Source organism: Apostichopus japonicus, chromosome 18 (genome assembly GCF_037975245.1).
Source record: "Apostichopus japonicus isolate 1M-3 chromosome 18, ASM3797524v1, whole genome shotgun sequence".
Classification (NCBI taxonomy): Eukaryota; Metazoa; Echinodermata; class Holothuroidea; order Aspidochirotida; family Stichopodidae; genus Apostichopus; species Apostichopus japonicus.
The window spans coordinates 3,628,117-3,649,753 of record NC_092578.1 but is presented as its reverse complement, the minus strand read 5'-3'; the positions used below and the strand labels follow the sequence as shown (position 1 = coordinate 3,649,753).

The following is a 21,637-nucleotide window of genomic DNA, read 5'->3' as shown; positions in this document are numbered from 1 at the left end:
ATAATATTTTCATAGAAATATACATTTTTGATGATAACATATTCCTCTACGAAGTTGCTGCAGAGACATCCCTCCCTCCCCCACCGAAAAAAATAAAATTTTCACGGTTTGTTTGACCAATGTATTACCTAATCGATAACGTGTTTTGACAGGTATACCCTGACTCTCTGCCGTCAGAAATCAAATCATTTCGTACAGAGAGATATTCAGAGTAGAGAGGTTGACACGCATACATGAGCAAACTCAAGTTTGATTTATTGCTGACAACGTTAGATATAACTGAAAATATAGGGGGAAGATAATAAATTAATATCCTTGATATTTTTCCGGTTAAGAATTCCCATCCATCAGTGAAATTTTACCTTGAGAAGTAAATCCATCTTGAAATCGATGATTTTTTTATATAATCTTTTAGATCTTATAAATGTGACCAAGTTGAATTTAATTTTTCGGTTAAATTCAATCAGGGATGTGGTCAATTCGATGGGGGTGGGGATGGAGTGCGCGCGATATAGGTAAGGTTTATGTGACGGGTGTGGATTAAGTTGGATATGGGTCTTCACTTATAACACACACAATTTTCAGTAACCATTGGTACACTGATGTGCACAGGATTTCAAGGGGGGGGGGGGGGTTGCGTTGGAGGCGAGAACATTCTAAATCCCCTTGATTTAGGTAAGGATTGAACCTATATGGAAGAGCGTCCTGTGTCCGGAGCAGTGGTCTAATACTTCCACGACTGAATGTTAATAAAGTCCGCCTACTAAATTCATGGTGGAGGTTGTGCCATGTATGTCTCCCCCTCCCTCTTTGCACAGACCACCGCCAGGCCAAGTATACCTGGTACAAGGAAATTAAAACAATTCTCATACTTCTTGGATCGTTCTTTATAACAAACATAGATATTTGTCACGCGTGTAGGTGAGCCCCCCCCCCCCCCTTCGCACCCTCACATGTCCCCATCCATAACGTAAACTAACGACAGTTGATCTTCATGTAACCAGGCCAAACGTTATCATTACCATTACCAGACCAATTGTCGAGTGGGGGGGGGGGGCTTATTTCTTCAAACACCTTCATGTACTGTATATGTGTTGGTTATGAGGTCTCATAGTCATGACCCAGTGTTTGTTTATTTTTCTATAATCTGGGCCGTTTTAGTCGTGATCTGACAAATTGAACGACCATCGCCGTTGGTCAGTCGAGAACACGTGACCACACTGCCCGACCGATCACGACTCGCCTCGATCGTCGTTACGTGGAGAAAAAAAATCGTGAATAGTTTTGCGTGTGATTAAGACCACGACAAATCACGATTTTAGCAGTTTTGAGTCACTTTAAGTCGTTCAGTGTGTGTGGGGGGGGGGGGGTCATTGTTAAAAGCATGTGTCTTCACGGCCATCGAAAATTGGGTCCTGACAGCTGATTTGAGTCGGGTCGCGCTCATTCGTGGCAGTGAGCGGCGAACTTGACATGTTGATTTTCACTTACTGAAACCGACGCAACGTAAAACTGGCTAAAATCTTCGGCAGTCGTGTAGTCTTATAAGCATAACCACACTACTCATCTATCCATGCACGATTACCAACTTTGCCACGGTCAAGTTGAGTCTGTTTGCGATCCGCGCCGTTACTATAGCACAGTTTTTATATAGCTCATTGACGCATTCAGAAAACTCAAGAATTAAGTATCAAAGGTTTGTTAGACTCTGACAAATTTGACAATAAATCATCTACTGACCTCAGAAATAACTACTTAACTTTTCTTCCAAAAAATGATGATTCTCTAACGTTGGCACAAAAATTGTTCAGCTGAGAAGTTTCAAAGGGTGAAATATCTCGTCATTAAAAAGCGTAGAGATCTAAAGATGAAACTGGATTAATCATACATCAGTTTGGTTTTTAACAATATTTTAGACCTACATAAATAAAGCACTGACGGACCTTTAATTGGAGTAAATGAAGTATTGTATAATGTCTTGATAAATTGCGACGGGTTTTGGTTCTTGGAAAACTACAACATTACCAATGTCAAGATCAACGTTTTACTGTACACTGTCTACTCTCAAATTTCATGCACGGATAATTTAATTGCTCTTTCAGTAGTAAATAATTACAATCTTGGCTCCTCATAGGGAGATAACTAGATGCCTTTATAGAAGTCTACCGCAGAGGCATTTACGTCACAACATACTATTGGCAGCTGTGATGGGCTTCGTTCGCTCCAATAACTTTCTGAAATGTCAGAAAGCATATGTACCAGCCACTATTTACACGCAGGGATGCTTTAAAGGCTCATCGAGTATTCGCGATAATATACAACGTTATAACGTATGGTAAATATTAATATTAGTAATAATAATGAGGATTTATATAGTGCAGAAATATCCACCGATAACGTAAACGGTGCTGAAGCCGCGAAACAATATTGACCCTGGTCAACGATAACCTGTTAAACATATAGACAAACCCTCCACATGGCAGCAGCTAAACAGCGCCCAACTGACAATTTATCTCAAATGTCCCCCGTTTATACACCTGGGTGAAGAGAGGCAATGGAGATAAAGTGCCTTGCACAAGGACAAAATGCAACGATCTGGCGAGGACTCGACCCAACAAGCCTTAGATCACAAGTACACTGCATTAACCACTTGAACACAACGCTCTCAAGGCAAATAATTCATTACATATTTGATATTCATAATCTTAGATGGGATCTGATTTGATTACATCAAACTCAAATATCAACCCGGTTATTTTCTTTTTCTTCTTCTTCCGTGGTAGTTTCAAGTGCTGTACGTGCCAAACACGCATGTGAATAATTATATTGCCTATTAATTATGTTAATTTGACGTTGAAAACATAATCCGCCATTTTGATTTTGATGTATCATAATAAAAGCGTCGGAACGAGAGAAGACTCTGTACAAACTTGTTCATCTTTAGTGAACTTTCGAAGTTTATGCGTTACATTAGTTTTTTATATTTATTTCTCCCCACCCTCCTCCCGCCCCTCTTCTTTTCTTAGTGAAATATTCATTCATATTCAACCATAATATAGAGAATTGGTTATTCATTATTAACTTCAATACCGAGAACTTATAATGATACAAGAAAATCGGCAATCTCTTTAGTCTGACGTATTATTCTATATGTCTTTCATTATATCACCTGACAGGTCCATTTTCTCTGAACTAGCCATGATTCATAACATCGTTTCTTGTATCGATAATCAACTGAGACTACATTCCAAACGCACAGTGTATGGAAGCTTCAGATTAATATACTGCGCATGCTCAGTTATTATCATTATTATGCCACATTAATTAACATGAAAGGATTACAACCGAAGGCGGTGTTGACTTTATTGTTTTAATTAAATTTGAGAGAATGGTACAGGTTTTTTAAATTTTAGAGCTGTATTTTGTATTTCTGTGTATGCGCCATATGAGCAGGACAGACGTTTGTCTATGGAAGGGGAGGGGAAGGGAGTCGAGAGGGGGGGTGGAAAAGGGTGATGTGTTTACATTTTCATTATATATTTAAGGCACTACAAGAGAGATTGCACTGAAACATTCGAGTGGAATCTAGCCGTATTTAGGTAATTACGTATGCATGAAAAAACATATGTATTATTCATAACTTAAGAATTTGCTGTGGTTCACGCATCATATAATTTACATAATGAAGAAAAGGAGTGGCCACAATAAGGCACATTCATACTGCTAACTCGTCAAATACGAATATGAAAGTATAGGCTATAGTGAATATTTTACACGTGCCCTTTCCAGTACCTACATATGTCTCCGTTATAGCCATTTAAAAAAAAATGCTCAATGTACATAGCTTTATACCAGCGATCGGCTTCAAAGTGCTTTAAGGGCGTATTATTACCCCTGGTTAATGATAACCTGTCCCAGAGACAAACCCTCCAGTCGGCAGCAGTTATATACTGCACCTAATGACAAGTTACCTCGCAGGTACCACTTTAACCCCTAGGTGGAGAGAGGCAAGTGAGATAAAGCATCTTACCCAATGAAACAACGTAATGAACTAGGCAGGAATCGAACCAGCCATCCTTGGGTCACAAGTCCGACGCCTTAGCCACTTGACCACCACGCTCTCAAAAAGAGAGATACGTTTAACTATATGGCAGCCATCACGTTTTATCACCGTGTTTATGTGCATGTGAACCAAATGATCAGATTTTATTTGATAAAGAAGGTTAAACAACAGGGAACCGCTTGCTTTTGACTGTTTAGTATTAAAATCATGATCAGAGATTTACCATATCTATAATACCCTCTATAAGAGATATCATTATTGTTTCCCTCTATTCCATAACTTTCTGACTAATAATCTATCCGAACATAATACTGTTAATGACTATCATACAATAATTTAATCTGATCTACCGAGTACAAGAAACATGGGTACCGGAGTATCGAGTACACTTATTCTTGTTATATGAGTACGAGTACCAATACAAGGCTCAAAGCACTAGTTCGAGTACTTACTTATCTACACAGATTTTCCAAAACGACCCCAAATATGGATACTGATTACGTCACGAGCAGAAAGCCACGAAATCGAGTACAAGTACATACCACTATGTAATGACTCACTTTTTCTGTCTACGCTTACTTATAATTGTGCACATGGAATGATCGAATGTCTAGTGTTGTCTGCATTTCATGCCTAACTGAAGTGAACGTGTTGCAAGGTGCTTAACTTATTATTCACATCTCACACGCGTCCATCTTTCGGTATATGTTCCTTTCATGTTAGCTTGATAATTAAACAGCTCATTGGGTGCATTATGCATGTCGAGCATGAATCATGTCCCAAGATTTATCTACAAACAAGTTTATCGTCCAATTTACTGGAAATAATTTTTAAAACCAGCAAAAAAACGTCTTTCTTTAATTACCCCGAGGCCATATGTAGCAGTGAATCTTACTTTGTAAACACAAATATATGTTGTGCTCCTTAAATTAAGAGAAACTTTCGCTGTTGCGATGTAAAAAATTCGGTATGTATGTATAGAGATATAGGTAAATTCAGCACGTGAATATATTGTTCACTGGGGAACGATTGTGTATTTTATCACACGAAATGATGTTTACGTTATTTTATTCAACTACAAAGTCGGACGTATTTTCATAATTTAGTTTTACGACTTGAAACAAATGACATGGAATTTGTGTTGGCTATTACCGATGACAGTATTAGATCATATTCAAGTTATGTATGTTTTGTACAACAGAATGGCGGACATTTTGCATAAATTATAGCTTTACCTCACAACACTAATATGACTCCTATAACGGTTATGTTGATGTTTACATTGTGACAGCTATACCAAAACAATTTAGATTGAAATGATAATATTTATGTGATTTCCAAAGATCGTATTACGTCCATAGGCGCTTCATAAACAAATCTGATAAACCAACTGGTCATGTTATTAGGTAAATCTGGATGAGAGTTCGATAAACTGGATTTATCGAACGATATATGGCAGGCCAAATGTGCAAAAATTAGGTAAATATAGTTTATATATAAAGTGATAAAGTTGGTAGATATACCAATGCCCATGGATTATGGAGTAACACAACGAGTTTATTACCTATCAACCGATAAACACAAATTATGACTATTATGATTTTCATGATTGTTATTATCATTATGACTCAGTAATAAGACTTAATGCAGGCTTATCCGTCGCAAATGGTTTGTCGGTTATTATACACCTATTGTTTATCCGTCGATACACCTGGTTTCTCGATTGATAATCCATTTCTCGGTCGATAATCCCATTATATCCACTGATGTTAGAGGTTTCACTTTAATCAGTGAGCATCATATGCGTGCCATATACACCAGGATGTGTTCATCACCATGCGTAAACAATGTTACGCATAACTGGTCAATTAAATATTACCAAATGTCGTTGGAATGCAAACCTTTGAGCTTCCACTGTAATGAAATGGATAAAGTTTAGTCATTGAAGGTCTCAACAGACATGTCGGAATTCCATTTGAACGAATATAAATTGATTTCATGCTAAAAACATTGTTATTTACAGTCCAACTCGTCAGGGTACGATGAATCCAGTTGTGCTGAAATTTCGTGAAAGTGACATCTAACAATTTATATGATGAAACTAAAATATTTATATATATATAATTCCGAATTTGAAAATAATTGATAGGTCCTCATGGTTATATGAATTGGATAATTGATTCGTTAAATTGAACGACCAGCTGTTCTTTATATACATATCCCCATAGGATGCGTAACACGGTATAGATGGTCGGCTTAACTGATATGCATCATACTATGATACACATAGGGATGCTGAACATTATTAATCACATGAGTGAGAAACTTGTATGCAAAGTATAGGGTTTAAGTACAAAGGAATGCATATCAACTGAAGGATGACAATAAAAGGCATACAATTAAAGGGGAAAAAAGGACAACAGTAAATTTGATTTCAACCTCAAGGAATTCAATGTAAAGGATGACAATGGAAAGGAATACAATACAGTAATACAATAAAGGATGGCAATAGAAAGGAAAACAATACAACAATACAATAATACAATAATACAACAAAGGATGACAATAGAAAGGAAAACAATACAGTAATACAATAAAGGATGACAATATAAGGGAATACAATACAGTAATACAATAAAAGATGACAATAGAAAGGAATACATTCAATGCAGTGTTACAATAAAAATGAATAGAATGAAAAGAGAACATTGAATGATGACAGGAAATAATTATAATGAAATAAAAACAATCCAATGAAACATAAAATGAATCAAATGAAGGATGAAAATAATGCAATGAAGGAATATAATAAAAATGAATAATATCAAGGAATATTATAAAAGATGACAATAAAGGAACAAACTAAAAGAATGCAATGCAGGAACACCAGCAGTTAATAAAACTAAGAAATATAACAGAAACGTTCAATAAAGGCATGCAACATCTCTGAATGGATTAAACATATTATGGAGTATCCGAGGCTATGACACTAGAAATATGTCTTGAATTTCTACGTTTCAGATAACATTGGAACGTTTATAATTCATACTAGTGGCTGTCGGTATCAATAAATCAATAAATAGTATATATCATGTAAGGCTATTCCTACCCAGCTAAAGGTTGGGATTAAAGCTTCGTGCGTGATACATACATCGTTTAAAGGGTGTGAAGACTCGCGCAAAAAAAGAAACGTCTAATGCCGATAACCTGACCTAGTTTCGAATGAGGTGTAACAGAAGTGTTAGACACCACCATCTATCCCAGAAAATACAGACACAGCTTGCTACCGTCGATAATTAGACACAGTGTACAGTAAGTACATACAGCTGCGGTCAATACCCACAGCGCAGTGTATAAACGATAGAACGATGGACATCTCAGGTCCAGCTTAAGATAACAAGGTATCACGTTTCATTACTGTACTGTCTGCATTTTGTAGCGACACGAACAAAACGTTACTTGCAAGCAACAGCATGTCAGATGGCCGGACGCGGTTGGGGCGAGTCTTCAATGCCTTTAAACTCACTGCTTCCGATATACCTTCGCGCATGAGTAAAACTGTTGTAGTAGTTAATAAGAATAATAATAAACAAAGTCTTGCTTTCTTGTCATCGCTTGTTGTAAAGACACCTGTATTTGTAAACAATATGTCGAAAGTGCAATAAACATCTGCTTTTCAACCGTGTAAAAATATTATTCGTTTTCGTAAATATTTTGAACCTGTACATTATTTTTTATAAATTTGCTGTTTAAATTCGTTTATATTATGGAAGTTCATCCACTTATGCCGTGCCTTTGGAATAAGAAGATATATAACATCTATAATGAACATAAACAGGTTTTTTTTTTTAAACATTTCTTGGAAATAAATTTCAAAATTTGATTACATTTAAATCAAGCTGTGGGAGATACCACTTACAATACAGAATAACGATATGCCTTTTTTCGAATGAGAAGGGGGAAAATGTTGTTCTTTCGGTGAGCGTCACAAAACTGCTGACATGACCAATATGTAGTATAATATATAACAGCATATAACGTAAACAGTATTGTATTCAGTGCTAAAGTTGTTTTTTCTCTATCCAGGGATAAAATAACCAAAGTCGAGTAACTGTTCTGTTAACCTTCTGATATGTAACACATGGCCTCCTATACGTGTCGAGTTCTAATGAAACTTCAAAAATCTAAATTCTCAAAAATCTTAAAAACTAAGAAAGGCGAGGCATCTGTTAGGTATACTTGTCCTTACGGACGAAAGGTTAGCTGTTAGGGAAGACAAATATAAGATTGTTTTGTTGCAAACTAGATGACAAGCAATCAGTTTGTTTGCACATATTTTCACTCTTGGGAGTAAACGAGGAGTTTTGAGACTTAGCTTTTAATCTGTCGCGTGGGTACCTTTAAAGGTTTTGAGGCTTCTATTTCCTATAGGTGAACAGAGTAATTAATCTCAATATACAATAGAAGGCTATATGCCACACCTTCTTTGGCAAGTTTCAAACTCAGTCTGTGTTCGTTCTATGCCGTTCCCAACATATTTATTAAGGTGAACATTTCAAAGATGTTGAATGAATGCATACGATAGTTGCATACAATTCTTTACAACAACACCAAAAATTGGTGATGTTATAATTTCTTGCATTCGCTCGCGTTTGTCAATAAATGTTTGAAATATGAAGATCTTCACCGCAGACTTAGAGGATCTCATTCGTAAAGCAGATCGATATTGTTATAATGAATCATAACTCACGGAAACCGGTCGGTATACACGTCGCAGCGAATTTGTTTAGATTTATGTTAGATAGGCATGAAATATGTCTCAGATGATTGATCGAAAATGACAGTATAGTTACAATATACACGGTTATTGAACTCCGATGTTTTCATATGAATGTCATTCTTGACAAGAAAAAAAAAACTTCCCTGAATAATTTCTGTCGTTTTGTTCATTAGATATAGTCAGTAGCTTAAGTAATATTTCAGTCTCTGCAGCATTCGATAAGATCTCTTATCGGGCAGTATTGTTGGTTCTTCGATTCGTTTAAGTATATATAGTTTGGAACACTTAACGAGGCTATAAAAAACCCAAAGCATAAATATATTAATATTTTTCATTTCTGTCCGTAATGATGGATTTAGGTACTTTTATACCTTCCCATGTCACTCTTATCTGGTATTGTATATGGTTATCTGGTTATTTATCAAAATGTTCCGTTCAAGGTCATAGTTTTGTATTTAATATTTATTTTATATCTACAACTCAGAAGCTATATATGTTGTTAATCTTGCAATCCTCTTTTTTTTGTATTTTGTTTTTTCAGTTTTGACTAGTAGACATTTTTGAACTTTCATTAATTTGCAATTTCATACATCGTACGACATAAACTCAGATTCAGTGATGATCATAAATAGGAATACAATTATTGATATAAAAAGCACAAAATGACTATAAATTATAAATATTTAAACCTGAATCTCCTTAAAAAAAAATGCCAGCCAATATTTACTTAATGATGATAACATATTTCGTTCAGTGGTAAACACGTATAATGATGTTGATGTGTATAACTTATTGAGGCTAATTACAAACTCGTCTCTGCTCCTATACTGAGGAACGCCTGCAGGCACACATATATAGCATTTATGAATAGTTCGCTGTTAGCACATTCCTGGTATTAACACATATGACAAGCGTATGGCAACCGCGACGCAGACACCCTAATGAATGTTATTGGTCGAATTGAGATGTCGAGGTGATAGCGTGCTGCTTTTCAAAAGGATACTTGAAGGGGCGTTGTTTTCTTCATAATAGCAATTATGATTCTCCAACTTTTTTTTTATATACCAACTCGTCTCTGCTACTATACGGAGGAACGCCTGCAGTCACACGAATGTATATAGCCTCAATGCATAGTTTACTGTTATAGCACATTCCTGATATTAAGACATATGACAAGCGTATGGCACTAAGTTTTCCCGCGACGCAGACACCCTAATGAATGTAATTGGTCAAATTGATATGTCGAGATGATAGCGTGTTTCTTTTCAAAAGGATACTTGAAGGGGCGTTGCTTTCTTCATTACAGCAATTATGATTCTCCAACTTTTTTTCTTCTTTTTTCTTTAATATCTGTTGAAAATCTTGAATCTTTCTCTTTTGTGAATTATAGTATACATCTAATTTAATTTGACAATCAAAGACTCGTTGCCTTGGTAACATTGTTTATTTGCTGTTTCAGTTGCCACAGTATATTTTTTTAGTTTGCTTTGTTTTATTGTCTTGTGTTCTCTTTTTTGGGTGGAAAGGGGGGGGGGGGTGGTAAACTGTATTTGTTTACTGATACTGAATGAATTACAAAAGAATGTAGGAAAAATGAAAGAGAAGGCACGAGACTCTGCGTTACTTTGTTAAGTTATATTCAGGAGGACAAAGGTCTATGCAAGTTATATCTTACTATCTGTACTATATAGGATAATACCTAACCTACATGTTTAGGTATCGCACTACATTTAATTGTTACCATTGACTATCACACTGAACCCGTCACTTTTTAAGGTAGCATACGCCCATTAAAAGCCCCATTGACCTACACACTAAATCACAAAAGTAATGTGGTCTCTAAGTCTAGATAGAAGTTTTCACTAGCTAAACGCTACCCATTACCGGATAGCTGACAAGTTGGCCTTTCATGGCACCATCAATGTTTTGTATCATGACCATGTAGAGTTTTTGCTATCCGAGCCGGAAGTTTTCGTCACTTGTAAACAAACCTCTTCACTCAGTGGTAAACAAATTTCCTACGCTGCTCCTGGGAGGCCTAAAGGGGTCTAAAATTGCCTCAATTGACCCAATTTTCTCACCACATGTACTTCCATTCATGCTCTTCAACATGCAAGCCACAAAAAAACTAGATTATGATTGATATCAGGTCACAAAAGATGTTCTCCTGCTGCTTTTTGGCACTTTTCCTGAGAAAGGAGAACAATCGAGCGGATTGATATAGACTCTAATAGGAGTATGCCACCCTAAGGCCGCTAGAGCATAGATAGAACTGACATGTCCTCAGACCCACCATATGATAGCTGATGGTTTGGGCCCCAGCCAATCTACCAGCTGTCGTTGCGGAATCTTCTTGTTTCACCCAAGATTTTCTAAAATACCTTAAATCACCTTCAACACTACAGATTTTTAGACCATCGGTAGTTTATTTCATCTTCTTCAACATCAAAAAGAATGGTGATGACTCAGAAAATGCAAAACCATTTCCCGACAATGTTAACCTCTCAGGCGGACTTGCACTACTCTATTTGTGGTGTGATACCTTAAATTAAGAGTAATCTAAGCAATAACACATATACAAGACACTTATAAGACCAGATGCGCGACATTCCTTCTCAACGGGGAATTTATTTCTTCCTGCTTCAGTGATTTATTTGAGTTTGCATGATACAATTATAGGCTATCAGTGTCTTCTATATGGAAAGACCAAAAAGAACAGGTAATATGCTATAACACTTCTTACTGGCAGAAAACCTCTCCGTAAAGAATAATATTTGATATTACATTAGGAAATATATTGCACAATGTTTGGTTATCGCATGCATGGGAAATGAAGGATTTTGAGAAAACTGACTTATGTCGGGCAAAATTTCGAATAAACTCAACAAGCTGCATTATAATGTAAAGGGAGAAATGTCTACTTTGGGTAACTTTTCTTAGTTAATTAATTTTCTTAAATTTCAAATCATTTCTTTTATGTATTACACCTTGATTACAAACGGTAAATTTCTATCGCCTGCAGTTGTTGCATAAACAATTTTTTTTGATATTCATTGATTTTTGGGATTCCAGCGAGGGGAAGTTATTTCTTTCCTTCATTTTCTTTGCTTTCATTTCTACATTTTTCTTCTCCTTCTTCATTTTAGTTTCTAATTTTCAATTTCAAGTGTCGTTCAACTTGTGCCTGCGAAGAGAGAAAAAAAAAACCAAATAAATAAATCAACTTCAGCAAATCTTGAACATATTCATTTGCTTATATAAATGTCTATTTGACGCTATATATTTACATTTCAAGGACAATGGCACACTCTTTAGAACAGAATAAGGTAAATTTCAGATCCCTATGGATTGATTCCGAAGTTATTATTATGATTATTATTGAATGTCCTCATAGCTGCAGTCAATCTCCCGTGTAATACTCTTAACATACAATCACGTGTTCCGTTTATATTATACTCACCTCGGGAATAATGCTTTATTTTTTTTATTTAGTTTTATACCGCTTGATATTTTTGGTTAGGTTTTTTCCCTATTGTATGTTTTCTTGAATGACAATATTGAAGTGTATTTCCCTCAGTCTACCGTTAATCATAAATGTAATCACATTAGAACAATCCAATCAATTTTCTCTGGCAGGTAAACTTTCATCACAACAAATTACAAGGGTTAATTGAAGTTTCCTTCTGTACATCAATGAATGTGTCGTATGTGCATGGTATGACAGAAATATATATATATATATATATATATATATATATATATATATATATATATATATATATATATATATATATATATATATATAAATATATGATCTCTAGAGTAAGGCAAAATATGTCACCAAAAACAGAACTAGTATTGTTCGATACAGGTGACAAACGCCTACAGTGGAATTGCGACCATCCTTACCGGTTTCGAACCTCTGGACATACAATCAGCGTCCATAGCCTAGTTGTTAGGGTGTCCGCGTACAGAGCGGAAGGCCCGTGGTTCGAATCCCGGTGGAGGCTTAAAGTTTTTTCACTGTTCTTGATTTTCCAACTCATTGCGATTTTCATTTCTATATATATATATATATATATATATATATATATATATATATATATATATATATATATATATTTAGGCCATTTTAGGACAGGTTTGTATGAACTTAAATAATGAAAATATAATAATAAATGCTTTTCACCGATTTCATATTCGATTTCTCAAAAAAGCACGATATATATACATATATACATAAAGGTCTAGTTATTTTGGGAATTTGTTTTGCCTATAGTTTCATAGTTGTCATTAAGAAGAAAGAAAAAAAAACTGATTTAGCATCTCCTACAAGGTTTTCGGTAAAGTCATCGCAATATAGCGAATGCTACGGAACATACTTGAGCGATACCGATGGCTGTTTTGTCTACGCACGATCCGAGTTGTCATTAAATCTATACTAGGCTGTTATACATATATACCTCGGAGGAAATTACCTCATCAAGCAGATGATGAACGTTATAGAGGATGGGGAGATGAGGCATGGCAGCGAGATGTAATATTTAAAAGCACTTCATCTCAGATGCCGAGATGCGAGTTGGTACATCCGTTGCGCTCATTATGATGTTTCCCTGCTTGTTCGTTGATGATTTTATCTCTCCTTGGGTCACGTTTACTAGAATATAACAAAACATTATTTATTTATGCAGCATATAATATGTCATTAGGGATCGAAAGTATATTAACCTCTGGCGTGAGATGTGTTGGTATGGTTATAGCATTGAAGCAAGAAAAAAAACCTTAAGCAAAGATCGGAAGAAAAAATACATTCCTTTTTTGACATGTGACTTTTATATTTTATGTCATAACTTCTGGTCGTGGTGATGACATTTGTATAAAATAAAATACTTTAGCATTCAAGTCAGAAGTGCGCGCTTAAATGCTTTTCACTTATTATACTACAACGAAGTTATGCTTTCATATCTTTCTGAATAAACCACACATTAAATGATACTATATACCATTGCTATAATAATATATGCTTATCGTGTTATGAGATTCCTCATCTTTGTGCTTAGCCTATAGCTAAGACATATCAGTATAAGGACCTAATCACCGCCACGCTTTTAAATATATCCCGTACGATCAAACAGAAAACGCCATTCAAAATTATTGCATTATTTTCGATTTAATGACACCTCTTCCAAACTTGTATATCGCTTCGGAATTTCAGTTCAAGTTACTTAAACTTAAATATAACTTATATATTAGAAAAATATTCCACATCATTGCTAGTTGAAACCCCATCTCAATATCTTACCCCTAACTCGAGATATGTTTGATTGAATGTAACCTATTTTTGATTGGCTCAACCTTCAACTACTCCAGGAAGTCGAATCACAGTAGGGGGTCTGTGATGTCATCTGGGCAAATGCTCTTCAAAATCTTACTTATAGGCTCTTTTAATCCTCGTGTTGATTTATCCGTCAAACCTGATTCATTTGGAATGTTTGCATAGCTGTCAAAGTTCTCTGTACTTATAATCTCATTAAAATGTATCTTTCTTGTAGAAATATTCTTTTATTTGTGAAAATATGATTGACAAATTATAAAAAAAACAAAGATATTTGCAGCTGATTTGCACCGACGACATCATCCAGTCTGCTGTTGCCAGATGCAAAATACCGCTAAATTTTTAAATTTCATATCTTCGCAATACAAGATGCTAAGAGAATGTATAGTTTTCGCCTTAAGATTTAGAACGTTTCCCGTCATTTTGCTAAGCAATCAACTTCAGCCAATAGCAAATCCTTTTAAAACGTCATTTCATTTTAGGGCCTTAAGTACCACACATATTTTAGAAACTCATGCTTAATTGACTGAATCGTAATTCGATATATGTTTAATGCGCAAAAATGTCCATAATCGTATATGCAAAACGTCTATACCACTGTTATTCTTGATAATATTTATGCTCCATAATTATTTTCATTTTCTTTCTCTTCTTCGTTTCAGAAAAGTTCACGTCTCCGACTCGAGCCATTCGGTCGATGGAATTGCAGACGAACGCAGCCCAAACACAGGCTCCACCCACAGTAACATACAAACTAACATATCAAAGCGGCAAGTGGAGATCACAAAGAATCTATTTTATGTCGTCAGCGCTTTCGTCATCTGCGTCACACCCTATGCCATCTGCCTATTGGTTGAAGCCAGCGATCCAGCCATGCCCTACACAGCCTCGCTCATGCTGTTTAACAGTTGTATCAATCCTGTGATTTACGCTACGAAACACCCATATTTTAAACAAGTATTTAGATGTATCATTAAATGTAGATGGCACGAGGTTCCTAAACCCTCAAGATTTTTAAAATGGTGGTTAAGTCGAAGTTGGTGCTTCCCTTGCAAAGATGTAGGCCGAGTCTCCATCTAAGATTTCATATGGTAGGCTATACTAATGAATTCAATATATGTACAGTATCGCTTATAGAGGTTATGTGAATGAAGACGAACAACAGACATTATATGCAAATTACCAGGAACTTTAAAGCTGAAATACAGTTCTTGTCAAGTTTATAATCGATTCGCTGGTCAATCGATTTGGATTATTTCAACAAAACTTTGATTGTAAACTTCCACCTATAACGAAAGGCTGTTGGACTTGAGGTGATATACGTTTGCTTGTACAAGCTGTTTTATAGACCCTTATTTTTGTGTTAAATTCAACATTTCAAAAGATTAATATACTCAAAAAGGGTGTCATGTAGAGAGTCTTAAAGAAACTAAATTTACATTTACCTTGAAATATTTCCCCAAACAATTCTGATTTTCTGATTCCGTTTGTAAACAGAGGTGAAACAACCATTTTGTACTTGGGGAAAGGGGGGGGGGGTGGAGGGTAAGATTTTATATCGTCCAAGGAAGGAGTATAACAGAAGAGAGAGCTTAACCCCTTTGAGAAATGTTTGTAAAATGGACGGTGGTTAGATGCAAAAGGTGCCATAGTTTGCTATACTTTGAAACATTATTGACGAATTTTCAATTGTTTAGGTTGTACAGTTTATATTCATATTGTATATTTATGAACTGTACATTAAAATTCTTTGAATTTTCCTGTCCACCCGTGGTGGTGGTAGGAAGGGGGTGTTCTGAGCCCCTTTCTTTTATTCTTGGGGTGCGGGATAAAAACCTGGAAGTACGCCCCTGATTGTAAATATGGCTCAAGTTAGTCTGGAAGGCATTGATCCCTGATTCATCCATCAATATTAATATGCTTCACTGTCTCAATTCTCGTTTCACTTAAGAAAAATTGTTTAAAGCAAACAAATATATTTATGACAGACAAAATTACCTCATGAGTAACATCAAATTATTATTTTATGTTTTTTTTTATTTCATTAATAGAGACTAGTGAAAGATTAATGGAAGATTAAAGAATGCAATTATCTTTAATGTCATTTATGGAAATGAACTAATGTTTCTTACATGATTGAAAATTAAAAAAATTAATACAAAAATAGCAAAAATTTGAAGAAATATAGAAAAGGCCGCACAGACTACGACTGAAATCCAGTTTTACATTCAAATACTCTGCCATATGGTTTCAAAGAGAAGAAAGAAAGAAAAAAGGAAACTTTTCTCTTTTTTTTCGATTCTCTTTGCAGTGCTTGATGGATGGGTTGCATTAATATCTGTCATCAACTTACATTAACAGCTTCCTAACAGGCTTACATTATTTCACGTGTAATGGAAGTACAATTTTTTTTAGACACTTTGTAATATATACCAGATAAAGAGAGAGTGTCGACACCTAATTTCTTTAACTGAGAAGAGTGACACTATGTTATGACGAGACAGGACTCGAATCACTTAATTTCAAAAATTGAAGTAAACTCGAACAAGTTGAACGATTTCCTCCTTAATTAACGAGTCTAATTCGGTGATGTGATTCAATGATTCGATCAACTCGAGTCAGAAGAGGTAAATGGTAATGTCTAGACTCGATCTTTAAAATAAAGTGACTCCCTACACCTTGGGATCAAAATCAGTGACCACATTCCAAGTTGTAGAATTAGCTGTAACATTACGGTATAAGGATATCCCTCTGTACAAACACCTTTGTCACGTCACAATGGTATCAACTGTACACGTGATAAATCCTACGATTAAATTTGAACAAACAAAAACATTAGCCGAAACATAAAGCTTAGGATTTTCGAGGCTTTATTAAAGAGTATTTTTTTGTACAATTGCGAACTGTGGGGCACAACGAAGGATCTTGATCGCAAAAGTGACACTTTTCAAAGGAGACTACTTCGTAATATTCTCAACATTAGATGGACCAATAACAATTGGTTATCAAACGATGAGCTCTACAATGAAGCCAACCAAAAACCTTGGTCATCCGTAGTCGCACATAGAAGATTGAGATTTTTCGGTCATGTAGCAAGACTCTGCAGGAGGACGCTCCAGCAAAGGTTACTTTAAGAGAAGCACATACTGCTAAACCAGTAGGAAGGCACGTGACTACCTTGCTTAGAAAAATAAAGTCGCAATTTAAGGACGTTAACATTAACAATTTCGCGGAAGCAATAAACCTTGCGCAAGATCGTGATACGTGGCGGAGGTTAATCACTGAGCATGTCGGATAGACGAGACTCAACTTACTACTACTACTACTAAGACTCAGTTTTCCTGCAATATACGTCTGTGACGCCGTGGTAGGATATCCTCTGTACAAATGCCTTTGTCACGTCACAGTGATATGCCATAAGTGCACGTGATATAGCATATACGATTACTTTGAGTAAACAAGATTCTTAGTTGTGCTGCCATATGCTACGTCTGTAACGCCGTGGTAGGATATCCTCTGTACAAACGCCTTTGTCACGTCACAATGATATACCAACTGCAGTACACGTGATAAATACTATACGATTACATTTGAGTTAACAAGGTTCTTAGTTGTGCTGCCATATGCTACGTCTGTGACGCCGTGGTAGGTAAAACTCTGTATAAAGTCTGTCTGAAGGTATCGCACCACAATTAATTGCTCCCATTGACTTACACGCTAAACTCGTCAATTTCCAAGGCTAATAGATCATAGATAGAAGTTTTCAACTGACAAGTCCTACCCATCATATGACAGCTAATGGCTTGGGCTATCATAAAACATTCATCTTTTGCCACCATTACAATTAAAAGTTTGAGCTAGAAGAGCTCAATGTTTATCATAGTGCTCCCCAACCCATCTGCCAGCTGTCGCTGCGGAATTTTCTTGTTTCACTCAAGATTTTCTACAATACCATAAATCACCTTCAATCCTCCAGATTTTTAGACCATCAGTGGTTTATTTCACCCTCTTCAACATCCAAGCATAAAAAAGAATGGTGTTGACTCCGAAAGTGCCACACAAATCATACATTATTCCACTTTAACCTCTCAAGCGGACGTGCACTACTTTAATTGTGGTGTGATACCTGTGAAGTCGCAATGATATCCCCTGAACACGTTATTATAAGTAAACGATTTATATGGATCATGATGTCAGTAGCCCTGTCATAGAACCTGTTCTTCTTCCTTTTTTTTCTTGGTTGATGAAAGGTCTCGTCATAGGTTATGTATACAGTTATACAATGATAAATGATTTTCATTTAATTGTAATAAAAAATGGTGCAGATTTAATTCTGGACTAACATTTTCGTGCTATTCTCATGTATGCATATGGATTTCTTGTTCTTGATTCTTGCGTTTGTAAATATACACTAATGCTTACAGCCTAACCTACTACACATAATGGATGTAGCTAGCCTAATTTTATTTGAATGTTGAATGAGTTCAAGGTTAAGTATAGTTCTTACCAATTAACAATTCATAATAATGACAACAAAAATAATCAAGCAGTAACTTTTTACGACGCTTAAGCGCCCACGAAAGTGGGAGAAGCCCGCAAGGGCTAATGGATTAGAACTTTCACGTCAGGTGACTTCCAATTCAAAATTTTTAACACAATGTTGGAATCTTTTCAGTTTAGAAAGTCAATTCATATGCCGGCGAAAGAAATTGCACTTGGATGAAAACCCATCTAACTGTGATATGTATATATATATATATATATATATATATATATATATATATATATATATATATATATATATATATATATATATATATATATATAATATATATATATATATATATATATATAGACTTTATAAGTCTGAACAAAATCTTGTAAATGAACATTTAATCTAAAACCATCAATTTACAAGAACAAATCAAATGAAATATGAAATCCAATTTCGTGCAGTCAATGCCTAAAATGTTGCTTCATGGCAGTCTTTTAGTCAACAGCAATTACGATGAGATCACGCCGCGTTATACCATAAATACTTAAACATTAGACATTATGAGGTATCGGCATAGCCTGTGGAACGTGCAACTACGGTACTTTATCCTGTAATTGTTCAAAGCAATGGACCTGTCTCATAAACACGTAATTTGATAAAGTCTGGTTTATTACATTGAACGATTCATCGAGCACGGGATATCATAAATTGCAAGAAAATGTAATTTAATCGCAAACCACTCCAATTCATTTCGATTTATGGATGCTTAATTCACGAACGGCAAAGAAGTTTTCAATAGTTTTACATTAAATGGATTACTGAAACATGTTAGAGACGTGTTAGAAACTTCTTATAATGTTTTTTAAATGTTTAAGGTATACATACATACACGCACACACACACGCACGCATGTTGGTTTTACATTCCAACCGAGGACCCCATTGTATTTTCCATTGTTCAAATCCACGTACCCTAACCTTAACAATACCTCATACAATAGAAATTCTTCCGAGGACGTGGTGATTCTTTAGAAATCACAACCGAGGACCTGGAATTCTTTTGTTCAAGTCCTCGGTCAGATAGAAAAACAAACACACACACACTCAAGCCTACTCTGGGCTGGTAATGGAAAGTTAGTTCTATATATTATTCCTATTAAGTTACTTGCAAGGATAATTGATTCGGTTCACATTTATCACATATAGTACACCCTGCCTTTGGGCTTGCTACGCCACTACTCTTATATCTCAACTGTCACCCTTTTAAACGAAAAATAAATGATTAAACACATCAATTATGAATTATTATTACTATTCCATCACGGTTTTCGTGCATTTGACAAGTTTTTAGACAGGTTTTGTCAGGGTAATTTTTTTTTGCCCGATTTTATGTCCATGACAACGTCCTTATACTGAACTTGTCCATTTCCAGCCATGTTCAAATATCCACTTCAATAGCAAAAAAATAAGAAAATAAAAAATAAAAACACAGATGAAAATCAAATAAATAAATGAATAAACACATCAATTATGAATTATTCTTAATATTTCCTCACGGATTTTGTGCATTTGACAAGTTTTTAGACAGGTTTTGTAAGGCTAATGATTTTTTGCCCGATTTTATGTCCGTGACAACGTCCTTATACTGAACTTTTCCTTTCCAGCCATGTTCAAATATCCACTACTATAGCAACAACAACAAAAACACACAAAATAAAAAAACCCAGAGTTTGACACAACTCTGTACCTTTATGTTTATATGGGAAGATACAACCCCAACTGTCTAATGCTATGGTCTTAGCGAATGACAAAACTATTTCATGTCCCCCAACTCTAAGATCATGTTTTACATTTTCATTTTAACACCTATGAATCTTATGACTTATATATATCATTCCGAGTTAGTCATTGATAACAGATTTTACTTTCAGGGGGATACCTTTCATTTCGAATCGCACGACTATAGATTAAAAAGATTGCCAAATTAAAAATTTAAAAGACGCGTCATCTCAATTCACCTGACTGTATACGTGACAATTCGTATAATACTTCAAACTTGGTCTTTTATGAATATTAAAGCTGGCTGTGTATTTCCAAGATAAATCTACCACTCAAGTCACCTTTGATGGACGGGTTATCTCCAACAGTGGGTTGATCAGATTTTAGTCAAGACTGCTTTACTTTCGTAATACAGTGATCATTGTCATCATTAATACTATCCATCTACCATAGATGAATCACTGAGTACATATATAAAATACAACTGAAGAGATGTATGGAACGCCAAAACCGCAAAAATGCAGAAACAAATTAACTCTGTGTTCACACAATGACTTACAGGTTTACATCATTTTTACATTTTTACATTAATGCATTTTTGTCGGGTTTTTTTTGCGTTCCATAGAGATGGGTTGCTTGACTGTATAGTGACAGATATTACCCATCTGTTCACAGGATCTTCTAAATACTAAAGCGAATTGCTTCACATAATTACTGACTGGAAAATCCCATGTATCCTAATTGTTGTATGGGAAAATATTAATTTGTCAAATTTGGTGACATTTTGGGGTATACATCTGGTAACAGCAGATTAAATTCTACATACAGAGAAGTATGCAAGCTGTGAAATTTAAACTGGAAATAATACAGAGTAGATAAGATCAAGGTGTGTCATACATGGACGTTTATAAAATCTGGACGTCGCCCTATCACGGTAACATAGCAATCATTCACGTGATGTGCACTGCGGTACTACTGACCTGTTATTTTACCCTTCGGTACATATAAGTTCTGAAATCATGGGCGTTTCGTATAAGTATACAACATACCGGACCAACGTGTCTGCCACAGACAATAAGTCATTTTTGATTGATTGCTAAGGTTTGGAAGCTAATAATGGTTGAGATTTAGCTCCGCTTAGCTCAGCGATTGTGTTATTCGTTGGTAGTAGAATGTACATAGCCTA

At 35.4% G+C, this 21,637-nt stretch overlaps 1 protein-coding gene across 3 annotated transcripts in view; it reads left to right on the top strand.

The window, feature by feature from the left end:
• The window catches only part of LOC139958828 (alpha-1D adrenergic receptor-like), a 69,127-nt gene extending 52,952 nt beyond the window's left edge, over nucleotides 1–16,175 (top strand). For all 3 annotated transcript variants that reach the window (XM_071956200.1, XM_071956202.1, XM_071956201.1), the window contains one exon: nucleotides 14,841–16,175. In XM_071956200.1, coding sequence (XP_071812301.1) covers nucleotides 14,841–15,258 — 418 coding nt within the window. In that variant the 3' untranslated portion in view covers nucleotides 15,259–16,175. The remainder of the gene's footprint in view (nucleotides 1–14,840) is intronic.
• Nucleotides 16,176–21,637: the final 5,462 nt, after the last annotated feature.